This window comes from Notechis scutatus, chromosome Z, assembly GCF_049901735.1.
Source record: "Notechis scutatus isolate UNSWTSFEM ecotype Mainland chromosome Z, rNotScu1.2, whole genome shotgun sequence".
Lineage (NCBI taxonomy): Eukaryota > Metazoa > Chordata > Lepidosauria > Squamata > Elapidae > Notechis > Notechis scutatus.
The window spans coordinates 141,235,982-141,249,643 of NC_142025.1; the positions used below are offsets into that span (position 1 = coordinate 141,235,982).

General features: G+C 39.2%; 1 protein-coding gene across 2 annotated transcripts in view; it reads left to right on the top strand.

The window, feature by feature from the left end:
- The window catches only part of LOC113422510 (sulfotransferase 1C4-like), an 18,141-nt gene continuing 4,479 nt past the window's right edge, over nucleotides 1-13,662 (top strand). For both annotated transcript variants that reach the window (XM_087946763.1, XM_087946762.1), the window contains exons 1-3: nucleotides 1-170; nucleotides 11,499-11,624; nucleotides 12,755-12,881. In XM_087946763.1, coding sequence (XP_087802889.1) covers nucleotides 12,764-12,881 — 118 coding nt within the window. In that variant the 5' untranslated portion in view covers nucleotides 1-170; nucleotides 11,499-11,624; nucleotides 12,755-12,763. The remainder of the gene's footprint in view (nucleotides 171-11,498; nucleotides 11,625-12,754; nucleotides 12,882-13,662) is intronic.

The following is a 13,662-nucleotide window of genomic DNA, read 5'->3' on the forward strand; positions in this document are numbered from 1 at the left end:
AGATACTGGCTCCTTTAAGAAGGTGCTTGGATGCTGAAAATGCAATTGCCCTATGCTGATAACAATCCAATTACTTACACCTAGTTGGGCAGCATTATTTTGCAGAAGCAGCACCCGAACAGGTTCCCATTTCAAGTGATCTTGTTCTGCTTGACCGTATAGAAGGCCAGGTAAGTCCAAATCTTCAGGCTTTATTTTAACTGAAGAGAGACACGCTTTTGCAAGCTGAATTGAAGAAGCTTTTTGGCTGAGAAGCAAAAATGTTTTCAAAGGGAAAAAAAATCAAGGAAACCCAGTTGCCCTTTGAAAAAAAAACACTTTTGGGACATCCATGAGTTGGATGATAAGAGAATCTCCATAGGCACTGAGCTGCATTGCAGAAGAGATTGTAGAGTTTTTCTCTGTTGCTTCATATTGAGTTGGGATAACGGTCAACCAAAGATGAAGTAGGTAAGATGCAATGAAATGTACTGAGAGGAAACTTCACAATATCCTAAGGGACCTGAAGGACTAAAAGTGAATGATAGCAGTATTCCAGTATTTGAGGGGCTGCCATAAAGGTGAGGGGGTGAACTTATTTTCCAAAGCACCAGAAGGCAAGACAAGAAACAGTAGGTGGAAACTAATCAAGGAGAGAAGCAACTTGAAATTAAAGAGGAACTTCCTAACAGTGAGGACAATTAGCCAGTGTAAGAGCTTGTCTTTGGAAGTTGAAGGGGCTTCATCACTGGAGGTGCTGAAATGCTAAACCAACTCTGAATGATGCAATAATACATTAGTGCAATGATATGTTGCTGATTCTGGGAGATATGATTTGCTCCAACAGGAGTCGAGGTTGATCCTGGATTCAAAATGTGCCTTTTCTTGGATGTTTGGAAATTCCAGTAGAACAAGGGACAGATTCTGTTCATAAGGAGTGCCTAATAAAAAATATGTTAGCTGAAAAGGTGCAACCAAGCACTTTCTTAGTTTTGATTGATTGATTTTGCAACATTAGACTAACACGGCTCTCCTAAATTGTGACAGAAAAACAGTTAACAGTTGCACTAAAACATACCCAACTAAATTGAAATTGCTAATAAATGCAATGTAATAGGCAGGGAGCGGGATTTTCTAGACTTCTAAAGCAGTAATTATTTATTCACAAAGGAGAGTCAATAACAAGGTGTGTTTGAGTTAAGAACAGAAACAAAAGTAGAAATATGCATATATACATATGAGATTAAAATGTACATGGATATCTTGAAAGTTATTGACTTTGGGAGACTGAACATTTCCCAATAGGGAAGAGAAAGAATTTAGAATTAGAATTAGAATACTGGCTGAATATGATTAGACACACAAGGAATGTTGTCTCCGTTGCAGAAGCTCTCTGCAAAACAACAGGATAATAATAATCATAGTAACACCAATAAGTGGGGACAATAAAGAAGATAAAAAGGATAATAATGATACTACAGTCAGACAACATAGGTAAATATTTGAGATTTGAAATTCAGACTTTTGTTTAATGTCTTGAGAAACTTTCAAAGCACTAAGAAGACTTTTTTTCACGTTAAACATGTGATGTAGCTAGTGTGTGCAAGGGAAGTTATTTGAAAGCACATTCAATTTGCAAATTACTCTGAAAGTTATTTGCAAGGAATGTTTCTGAGCCTAAAAGGCATTTACAGATAGTCCTTGACTTACAACCACAATTGAGCCCAGAATTTCTGTTGTTAAGTGAGACATTTGTCAAGTGAGTTTTACCCCATTTTACGACTTTTCTTGCCACAGTTGTTAAGTCAGTCACTGTAGTTCATTAGGTAGTAATCTGGTTGTTAAGTGAGTCTGGCTTCCCCATTGACTTTGCTTGTCAAGAGGTTGTAAAAGGGGATCTCGTGACTTCGGGACACAGAAAAGGTCATAAATATGAACCAGTTGCTAAGCATCTGAGTTTTGGTCACATAATCGTGGGGATGCTACAAAAGTTGTAACTATGAAAAATGGTCATGTCATTTTTTTAGTGCCATTGTAACTTTGAACAGTCACTAAGTGAACTATTGTAAATCAAGGACTACCTGTAATTAATTTTAAAATCAAATCAAGGGCACTTCCGTCCCGTAAGGCAGTGGTAGAATAGAATAGAATAGAATAGAATAGAATAGAATAGAATAGAATAGAATAGAATAGAATAGAATACTTTATTGGCCAAGTGTGATTGGACACACAAGGAATTTGTCTTGGTGTAAATACTCTCAGTATACATAAAAGATATATTCGTCAGGAGTCTAGAATCATAAGGTACAGCACTTAATGATAGTCATAGGGTACAATAAGCAATCAATCATACTAGGAAACAGTCAATATAAATCGTAAGTATATAAGCGACAAAGTTACAGTCCTACAATCACAAGTGGGAGGGGATGGGTAATAAGGAGTGATGAGAAGATTAACAGTAATAGTAGAGTATACTTTGTAAATAGTTGAACAGTGTTGAGGGAATTATTTGTTTAGCAGAGTGATGGCTTTCGGGGAAAAACTGTTCTTGTGTCTAGTTGTTCTGGTGTGCAGTGCTCTATAGCATCGTTTTGAGGGAAGGAGTTGAAACAGTTTATGTCCGGGATGTGAGGGGTCTGTAAATATTTTCACAGCCCTCTTTTTGACTTGTGCAGTATACAGGTCCTCGACTGAAGGCAGGTGGTAGTAATTGTTTTTTTCTGCAGTCCTAATTATCCTCTGAAGTCTGTGTCTGTCCTGTTGGGTGGCAAACCTTTTCGGCAGCAAGTGCCAAAATGGGAGTGTACGCACCTGAAACCGGAAGAGCAGCTCCCTGGTGTGCCGTGCAGAAGCACCAGAAACGGGAAGCTCAGTATGCGCGCTGGCCACCTGGTCTTCTGGTTTCTAATGTATGTGCACATGTGAAGACCAGTTGGCTCTTCCAGTTTCCGGTGTTCCTGCGTGTGCCAAGACCAGCTGGCCGGCAGGCATACGCATGCCAAAACCCAGAAGAGCAACGGGTGATGGCTGATGTGCCTGGAGAGATGGCCATACGTGCCACTTCTAGCACGTGTGCCATAGGTTTGCCATCATGGCCCTAAGGTTTAAACCACCTAAAAGCAGGCTAAAAATGGCACATTATCATGTTCATTTTGCCAATCTCGCAAGGTAGAGAGAACCAGGGGTGGGATTCAAATTTTTTAACAACCAGTTCTGTGGGCGTGGCTTAGGTGGTGGGCATGGCTTGGTGGTCATATGACTGGGTGGACATGGGTTAGTGGTCCTGTTATTGGCTGGGCATGGCCAACTCAATATCACTCACATTGAGGCACGCATCTCCTCACCTGGCCTCTCATGACTGTGGGGATGCTGCAATAGTCATAAGTGTGAAAAATGGTCATGTCACTTTTTTCAGTGCCATTGTAACTTTGAATGGTAACTCCACACAAGCAAAGTACCAGCAAAGGAGAGAAAAAAACTCCAGAAAAGTTCCAGAGACAGGAAGTCTAGTCCTGCCAAGAACGTAATAAGGGTTAACGGAGAGGCTGTTTCTGTAAGCAACACCAGAATGTTTCCTTCCTGCCTTCCTTAGAGGATTAGGCCAGTAATTGCTTCTAACAACCGGTTCTCCGAACTGCTTAGAATGTTAACAACCGGTTCTAGCAAATAGGTGCGAACTAGTAGAATCCCACCCCTGGAGAGGACCCAGAGGACGCTAAAAGCAGTCCTCGCTTAATGACTGTGCTGACTTTAGCAATCATTCAAAATTACAACACTGTAATTACAACACTGAAAAAAGTAACTTTATGGCCAGTCTTGCATATGACCATCACTGCTGCATCACGGAGTTACATGTTCACTATTTGTGCACAGCTGGTTTCCGACAAGCAGAATCCATGGAGAAGCACACAATACATGACAATTGGAGGTGTTAAGTGAGGATTACCAATATAAGAATCCAAAGAGAATCCAGCATCTGGCTGCAGAGATGGAGATCTTGGGACTGGGACTCTAAGCTTCCTTCAGACATCCTTCCACACTTACCTCCCAAATCCCTTTCCCCTCAGTTCCCCACCTTCTTCCAAAATCACTTGGAGTAAGAACTTGTGCCCCATGCTGTGAGGGACAGTTCTAGCAGCCAATCATTTTATTTTAAAAGGAAATGAAAGAGAAGAAGAGATTAGGTAAAATGGTTACCACATTCATTTTATAGATAGACCACAATATCCCGAATTTAAGACAATTTGCCCCCAAAGGGATGGTTAGTCAGAAAAATTCTTCTAATACAAAGCACCTGAGTGACATGTAGTTTTGAAACCTTGGCTAGCATCATAACTCTGAACTGCATAAAACTGGCTACTCTGAAACTTTGCAAACATAACAAAATGAAGACAAACTGATATGAGTACACACAATTTCTTCTTTTATGACTTGATGAAAAATATAGTAAAATTATAGAATGATGTCTTTAGGAAAAACAGGGTATCTATTAAATCCAAAGGAATGTTGTTACCATAAATTTATCCATTTACATAAAATCCACTACATAATTACATAAATTATAAATAATCTGGGCTGAATTGAATTTAGTGGACTTTGTCCACTAAATAGAGATGATTACTACATGCAAAGAAAGATTTTCCCCCTTAGATCTGCAATCCATTAAACAGAAGTCTGTTAAATCAAGATTTTTACTAGTAATGTAGTTTCCCCAATAACACCAAATCATAGAGGGATCTTAGAAGTGTTCTTGTCCAGCACCCTGTTTATGAAGGATTCATTAGAGAATGTTTGAAGATCTCCAGGAATTTTTCCCCCCAGGTTTTTCTGCCTTGTAGAGTTGTAATTGCAGGAAGGTCATTATCTTGATGGCAAACCTCAGATAAGGACAAAAGCAAATACAACTCAGGCAAACAAAATCACTAATGCAAAAAAGGATTAGAGAGAGGAAGTAAACATGTGTTAGACTTTAACTAGAGATAATTAATTGTGTTAATTACTATGCTAAACAGTAACAAAAGTTGAGCAACAACCAAAGTTAACCAATGTTAGAGGATTACTAAAAATGTGTATAAATAAAAGACAAGACTCCAATAAAGTCATCATGATTCATGATCAAACACCTCGACTGCCTTGTCATTGCAACAAGTGGAGCCCGAACAGGGTCCCTCTTACTTCGTCCAGCAAGGATTTGGTGCACCTTCAACCCTTTGGGGTTTCTCAACCATTTTTTGGTTTCTGTAAGTATGGGGTCTTCGCTTTCTGGGGAACAAAGGAAGCATGTAGATGAATTAGGCTATTTGTTGAAGAAAAATAATACTCAGGTATCAGAGAAAAATCTCTTAAGGCTGGTCCAGGAGATTGCAGCTCAGTGCTTATGGTATCCAGAAGAGGGGTCTTTAAAATTAACTGATTGGGAACGTATAGGGAAAACATTGCATACTGAACCTAGAGCAGAAATAGAAGTTTTGCAGGTGTGGCATTTATGTAGATATGCAATTGAAAAATTTGGTCACAATGAACTTTCTCTTTTAACACCTCCACCTTCATGTTATACTAATGTTGTCATTTATCCTCCTTCTTCACCTGAATATATGTCTTCAATTCTCTCAGCTGTTGCAGATACAGGGCAAAAGCCTCCTGACTCTATTGTTCAGTCCTCTTTTCAGAAAATGGTGGAGAACTGTAAAAAAGATGCCTCTGTCTCAGGAAAATAATTTGCAGAATTAGTGTCTGTTTGTCAAGTACAATATCATCCTGGTCAGGGACCACAGCTTGGACTGCAAGTAGAAGAATGGGAGGGTCTGCCTTATCAGAACTTAGGAGAGTTAAAAAAGGTAGGTACAGACTATGGGATTAGTGGTAATTTTACAAGAGGACTTGTAGAAGGAATAAAAAATGGTTATACAATGATTCCTGATGATGGGAAGCAAATATTACTTGACTCCTCCAGCAGTCTATCTCACTCCTCCCTAGCCACAGCTGGTAGTGCTGGGATTGATTTAATCACTCAAGAGGAAAATGAGTTTAAATTTCCTTTGGAAGTTAAAATAGTTTCATCTCAATTTAAAGGTTTTCTTCCTTCAGGATTAGTTGGCTTAATTTTGCCTCGTTCTTCTGCACACAAAAAGGGCTGTTTTGTTGTGCCTGGTGTAATAGATTCAGATTACACTGGTATCCTCATGATTCAGATTTGGGTGAATCTTCCTCAAGTTCTTCCTTGTAATTCTTCTGTTGTTCAATTGTTTCTTCTTCTATATGAAAATCCATATCCTGGTATAGGTAATCGTGTGGATTCAGGATTTGGATCAACTTTTTTATCTGTAGGCTTACTTCATCAGTTGAACTCCTCTCTCTTACTAAATAAACAATCATTTCAAGGGTTATTGGACACTGGAGCAGATGTTACTGTCACCTCTTTACATTGGCCAGTACAGTGGCAAAAACAACAGTTTCTTCATTGTGGGGAATAGGAGGTTCTACAGCTGCTTGGCAGAATGTTCAAGAAATTAATGTTACAACATCTGCTGGTAAGTTTTTTTTTCCTACAACCATACATTTTAGATATTTATACTAATATTTGGGTCTGTGATATCCTTTCTCTTCTTAATGCTGATTTGATTCTTGATGATGGCTTTTCCTCTTAAATGGCTCTGTTCTATGCTGGTTTGGGTGGAACAATGACCATTATCAAGGGAAAAACGCTGCTTTACAACAATTGGTTCAAGAACAATTGGCTACTGGTCATATAGAACTTTCTACTAGTCTTTGGAATACTCCTGTTTTTGTTATAAAAAAGAAAAATGGGAAATGGCATTTCCTTCATGATTTAAGACAAGTTTTTAATAATAGCATGCCCACAAAACGATATCATTGGCGAGTGTTGCCTCAGGGAATGCTTAATTCTCCTACACTTTGTCAATATTTCGTGGATAATGCTCTTCAACCCTTTAGGAATAAATTTCTTTCCTATTTAGTCTATCATTATATGGATGATATATTGATAGCAGCCCCAGATTTTGATGAATCTAAATTGTTAAAAGAGTTAATGGATATTGTGGCACAACAAGGATTGTACATAGCCTCAGACAAAATTCAAAAGGTAGAACCTTATACCTACTTACGACATAGAATGTTGCAAAATTGCTCCATTCCAATTCTTCCTGAATTACAAGTACAGAAATCATATACTTTAGTACAATGGCAAAAATTATTTGGCATTATTAATTGGGCATGCTCATTCTTCTACATTACAACTGGTAATATGTTTCCTTTATTTCAGTCTTTGAAGGGAGCACAATCACCAGGAGATCTAGTTGTATTAACTGATCTTCAAAGAACATGCCTTCAAGAAATATTGAATAAGTTTAAGCATCGATATGTGGACAGGATAACATCCTTAACAATAGGACTTTGTTTAGCTATTCTTCCTACTGCACCCTTACCCACAGGATGTCTTTATTCTAATGCCTCTCCACAAGCAGTCAACATTCATGAATGGATTAATTTGTCTGCTACTCCGCCTAGAAACATTTATCCTTATCAATCATTAACATTAGAGGATTTGATTATCAAAGGTCGTAAAAGAGCCTTACATCTTACAGGACAGGATCTCATTAGTATAGCTTTCACTGCATAAAAGTTGAACATGAGCATTTGATGATGATTTCAGAATCATATCAGATAGCCTTTTCTCAATATGTGGGAAACTTATTATATTCTTTACCCAAGGATCCTAGAATAGTGGTTACTACTACTTTAAATCTGGCCTTTTCTTCCATTTAGAAATCCTATTTCTAAAGCTCTTAAAGTTTTTACTGATGGCTCACCAACAAGGGGTGTGGTCGTCTGGCAGATTCAACAACAATGCTATTCTAAATTTACTGCCACGCAGCAGCTCAACGTGCTGAGCTGGCTGCTGTGATTTTAGCTTTACAATGACCAACCTATTAACTTGATTGTTGATACTCAATATGTGTATTTAGCTATGCAATCTCTTCCTTTTTCTTATTGTGCTCTCTCTTTGGATAAGAATTTGTTATCCTTGTTTTTATCTTTAAAGAATAGTTTGGAAACTCACTTGTATTCTTTGTATGTAGAACACATTTGGAGTCATACTCTCTTTACTAATGCCTTGACTGAAGGAAATCAGAAGGCAGATTAATCCTTAAAGGATGTTGTGTCTTTGTTTGTTGATCCTGTTGATAGTCATTTTGCCAAATCGCTTGCAAAGCAATTTAAAATTTCATTATCTCAAGCCCGGGATATTGTCCGTGCTTGTTCAGCTTGTCAGCAACTGGAAGTTCCCTTTCCAGTGGGTGTCAATCCATGAGGAACTCAAGCTAATCAAATTTGGCAAATGGATGTAACTCAATTTTCAACCTTTAAGCCATACTGTTATCTTCATACGTCTATTGACACTCATTCACATTTCCTTTGGGTTACTGTTTCAAAACATGAACATACTTCAGATGTTATTTCTCATTGCCTATCCTTTTTTGTTGTAATGGGTTGGCCTTCTCAAGTTGAAAACTGATAATGGCCCAGCTTATATTAGTAAGGAATTTCAAACCTTTTGTCAGAAATGGAATATTACTTTAGTGCGGAATTCCTTACAACTTTCAGGGTCAAGCTATAGTTGAGCGAGCTCATCATCGTACTTTTAAGGCATTGCTTCAAAAACAATTACAAACTGAGTCTGGCCCTTACCATCTGCGAAAGATTCAAAATCTCATTGCTGTAGCATTATATACTTGGAATTATTTAACCTTTTAGATTCTCTTGCAGACTCACCTGTTAATTTACATTTTCAAACTACTGAATCTTTAGCAAGGCCTTTGGAAGTATCGCCAAACTCCAGATCCAACCTGGAAAGGCCCTACACTGCTGATCACCTGGGGTTGTGGTTACGCTGCCATGGAAGATCCTTCTACTGGACAAGCAGTGTGGGTTCCAGTGCGCTGTGTTTGTCTGTATCATGGCATGGCATCAGGGCCTTCACAACCTGATTCTGGATTTCAATCTTCATCTGAACACAGAAGTCTGGCTTCCAAGGTTGAAGCACCCACAACCCATCATTTGGGGACAGGTTAAATCTACTACATATCAAGCTCAACAACAACTGCAACAGGCCTCATTACCTCAGACTCCTGAAAATCTTGTTGCTGCTGTTTTTGCTATTATTACTGCTAATTCTGTTACAATTTTACTTTGTATTTTCTTGTTTATGGTTAATGGTGTTTCTGCTCAAAATGACACTTCTGTGGTTCGTCTTAATCCTAATTTGTGGGTTCATCATGCACAATATATGTTTATGACCCATGGCACAAATATTACTTTATACTATGAGCCCCCAATTTCTTTTACCCCTAACTTGATCATGTCTTCTACATTTATTGTCTCACAACTACAATCTATTTCACACTCCTGGCTATTTTCTAAACCCCCTATGCAATTGAATTGTCAGTTGGCGTTACTTGAAAGTTAGTCAATTTACAAGGGGTCTGTGTTTCTGTTGTCATGCTAAACATACTTGGCTTTATAATTGGTCTGATTATGATGCTGCTCAGCACATATAAAAAAAAACTAGGGAATTATAGTTATTGTTCTAACTACTATTGGTTGTCAGGTACCTTTAATTCTTCTTTGTATGGTATTAATATAGCTCCTGATATGTCTCTTGACAATTTTCCTATTTTTAATGCCTCTAATCACTCTAATACAGGATCGATATGCGCTGGATGGCAGCTTAAAGATCCTAATATGTGGTTCTTTTTTGATAAATATGCCACCAATGTGCATCCTCAGAATTATCAATGTGCAGCTATAGGTTATTTTACTCTACCTGTTCAAATAGGTACACTCCCATCAACTTGACAGCGGCGTTCCTCTCTGGGGCCTACATGTAATGATGAAGTTATTATTGACACACAATTGTCTTCTGGTTCTACATTTGGCCGTGCATTGGCAGGGGCCGTTACAGGAGTCATTACTCTAGGCTCTTATCCTGGCATAATTGCTCAAGAAAATAGACGATCTATTCTTGGTCTCACCTGCAGACTTGAAAAATCCATCAATGCTACTGCTGCTATTATTCGTGATTTGCAGCATGAAATAGAAGACTTAAATCAAGATGTCTTACAGCAGCATTTTGCCATAGACTATCTTTTAGCCCGTCAAGGCGGGTTCTGTAAGTTAGTTGGACACCGTGGATGTGCTGTGCATTTTCATTCATTGAATAAAACTATTGAGGATGAGCTTGCCAATCTACAATCATACATTCAAAATAATATCCATGCTCAGTACTCACTTTTGAGTGGCTAACCAATTGGCTCACTGATTGGTCTTGGCTCAGACAGTTTTTCTTTTATGTTATAATTATTATTATTGTACTAATTGTAACCTGTTGTTTTATTCAATGTATTCCAAATTTGTTTGCATTGTTTTGTTCTACTTCCTCTTCTTTAACTCCTTTACAGTTGCGATACATTCATAAATCTTTGAATCCTCCATTTAAAATAAAAAACGAGGATATGTAGAGTTGTAATTGCAGGAAGGTCATTATCTTGATGGTAAACCTCAGATAAGGACAAAAGCAAATACAACTCAGACAAACAAAATCACTAATGCAAAGAAGGATTAGAGAGAGGAAGTAAACATGTGTTAGACTTTAACTAGAGATAATTAATTGTGTTAATTACTATGCTAAACAGTAACAAAAGTTGAGCAACAACCAAAGTTAACCAATGTTAGAGGATTACTAAAAATGTGTATAAATAAAAGACTAGACTCCAATAAAGTCATCATGATTCATGTGATCATGATCAAACACCTCGACTGCCTTGTCATTGCAACACTGCCTGTCTTGTCCATTTGTTAGCTAACATCCATGGAGCAAGGAAGAGTTCTCACATCGGAGACCTGCCTTGCACTAGGTGAGGTGGAAGGGATTTCCTTACACAAAAGCACTTGTAATGAATGGGACCGGATCCGAAGCCAAGCCAAATGACATACTTACCCCAAATCAGATAAGAATCTAGGAGCAAAGTCATGTCTAGTTTGCGGATATATAGCAAGGTACCTATAGAGGAAAATATACTCCTCAAGGCTTTGGACAGATCCCATTATTGATGCAGTATAATTCTGCTGGGTTTTCCAGGAGAGCCTGGGACAGCCATTAGATTGTGCAAGAATGATCTTGCATTGTCAGAAAGAATTTAATCTGGTTTGGTGATCCTTTGCAAAATCCAATTAACCAGCCTTTCCTAGCTACTATGCAAGCTGAAATTGTTCTTGTGATGCTGCTGTCCTAAATATTTCTGAGGGGGATGAAAGAGAAGGTTTCTTGAGTTGCAGAATTCCTTTCCCCATGTGGGGGCTGGCAGAAGTGACAGCAAACCTGCAAATTATGAAAAGTTCGTAATTGCAGACTTCAGCCTGTTTTGAGGGCCTTCAGGCATAGTAGATTGCTTATGCATAGCACAGAATAAATGAATGTTGATCTCTCGCTCTCTCCATAGGTACCATTTGGATACAAGAGATAGTGGATATGATTCAACAAGGCGGTGACCTGCAGAAATGTCAGAGAGCCTCTGCGCATCACCGACACCCGTTCATTGAATGGGCAAGGCCATTCTAGCCATTGGGTAGCCAGCCTTTTCTACACAAAAGTCTGGGGGGCAATTGTTTAGCAGGGCAGGGGGGACAGCTAGATGCCTAACCACAGGCTCTCAGCAAATCTATAAAAGTACAGTTCCCAGACATGCTCTGACATCCGTCCTGCATGCCATCTGTCCCATCTCGCACCCCCCCCAGCCCACGGAGCTGATCCGGTTCTCAAAGAAATCCAGTTTGACACCCCTGGCTTAGGGCATCATTTGGCTTTAACCCAGTCTCAACAAGAAATCTGTTTTCATGTGATAGCAGATAAGAGATGTGTTCCCTGTCCCTTTCAGCCTATATGGCATCCTGCAGCACCCTGCTGGCCAGAACAGGGTGCGGGGGGGCGTTTGGCCAGCCCCGCATTTTTGCCAGCAGAGGCACCACAGACCAGTCCTTTGCTATTTCCAGATCTAAGCAGTTTGACACCTCTGCCCTAAGCAGAGATCAATAATTAGTTCTTTCACCCTTCCATTGCTTAACTGACATTAACACTCAATTAGTGTTGTAAGTGGAGCATGGCAGTGAAAGAGTTACGGGCATGATAGCAATAGGGAGGAACTCTCTGGGGTGTCCCCCCTCCCCTTGATGCTAGTGTTTCTCAACCTTGGCAACTTTGAGACATGTGGACTTCTGTTGTAATAACGAGGCAGTTGAGTTGTTTGATCATGATCAACTGAATCATGATGAACTTTATTGGAGTCTAGTCTTGCATTTATACACATTTTTAGTTATCCTCCAACATTAGTTAACTTTTGTTACTGTTTAACTTTTGTTACTGTTTAGTATAATAGTAATTAACACAATTAATTATCTCTAGTTAAAGTCTAACATATGTTTACTTCCTCTCTCTAATCCTCCTTTAGAATAGTGACTTTGTTTGCCTGAGTTGTACTTGCTTGGAAACGTTCTTTATCTGAGGTTTGCCATCCGAGATAGGAACATTCCTGCAATTACAACTCTACAGACTTCAACTCCCAGAATTCCGCAGCCAGAATTCTAGGAGTTGAAGTTCACGTGTCTCAAAGTTGCCAAGGTTGAGAAACACTGCAAGCACATATTTCTTTTACTTATTGTTTAATCTGGGACTTTTTCTTCTGCTGCTTTTTCACCTCAGTTCGTTTACATGGCAAGAAATCCCAAAGATTGCCTGGTGTCCTGTTTCCATTTCCAGAGAATGAACAAAATGTTACCCTATCCTGGAACATGGGAGGAATATTTGAAGATTTTCATGGCAGGCAAGGGTAAGCCAAGCACCCCTTTCTCATTTTTTGAAAGGACCAAGTCACTGGGAGGTAGGGAATTTCAGTAAGGTAAAGGGCAGATTCCATGTGGGAAATATTTATTAGGCATACCATTAGTAAGCCTTACATTACAATAAAGTAAATTGCACTTGAAGTGGAAAATCTGTATCTGCAGTGAAGGCAGGTTGATGATTGTAGAAGCAGGTCCTTGGTGTTCTCTGAGCTTGGTTGCTCTCTTGGAGAAGTTTCATTACCCAACTAGGTAATCTCATCAGTGCTAGAAAGGGGTAGGATTTGCAAATTCCTTTTTGCAAAGTTGGATAATGAAACATTTGCAAGAAAACAACCAAGCACAGAGAGCAACAAAGGCCCAGTTCAACCCTGAGCTACAAATATTCTCTTTTAAAAGCAGTTGCCTAGGTGAGCTCAGCTCTGTTGGATCTGTTCTAGTAGTGGTTAAGTAGACATCAACCTGGGATGCTTTAATCTGGATTCTTTCAATTAGAAGTGAGTTGGACTTGTGTGTGTGTGTGTGTGTGTGTGAGAGAGAGAGAGAGAGAGAGAGAGAGAGAGAGAGAGAGTCATTTTTTTATTCCTGGAAACTGCCTACATACCGTAAGTCCCTCCAGATTTCTTGGCAAGATTTTGGAAGAGATTAACCATTGCCTATTTCCCATGGCTGAGAGGGAGGGGCTGGCCCACGTTCACCCAGCTGGCTTTATGTCTAAAGCAAGACTGGAACTTACAGTCTCCTGATGATTGGTGCAAAGTCACCCAGCTG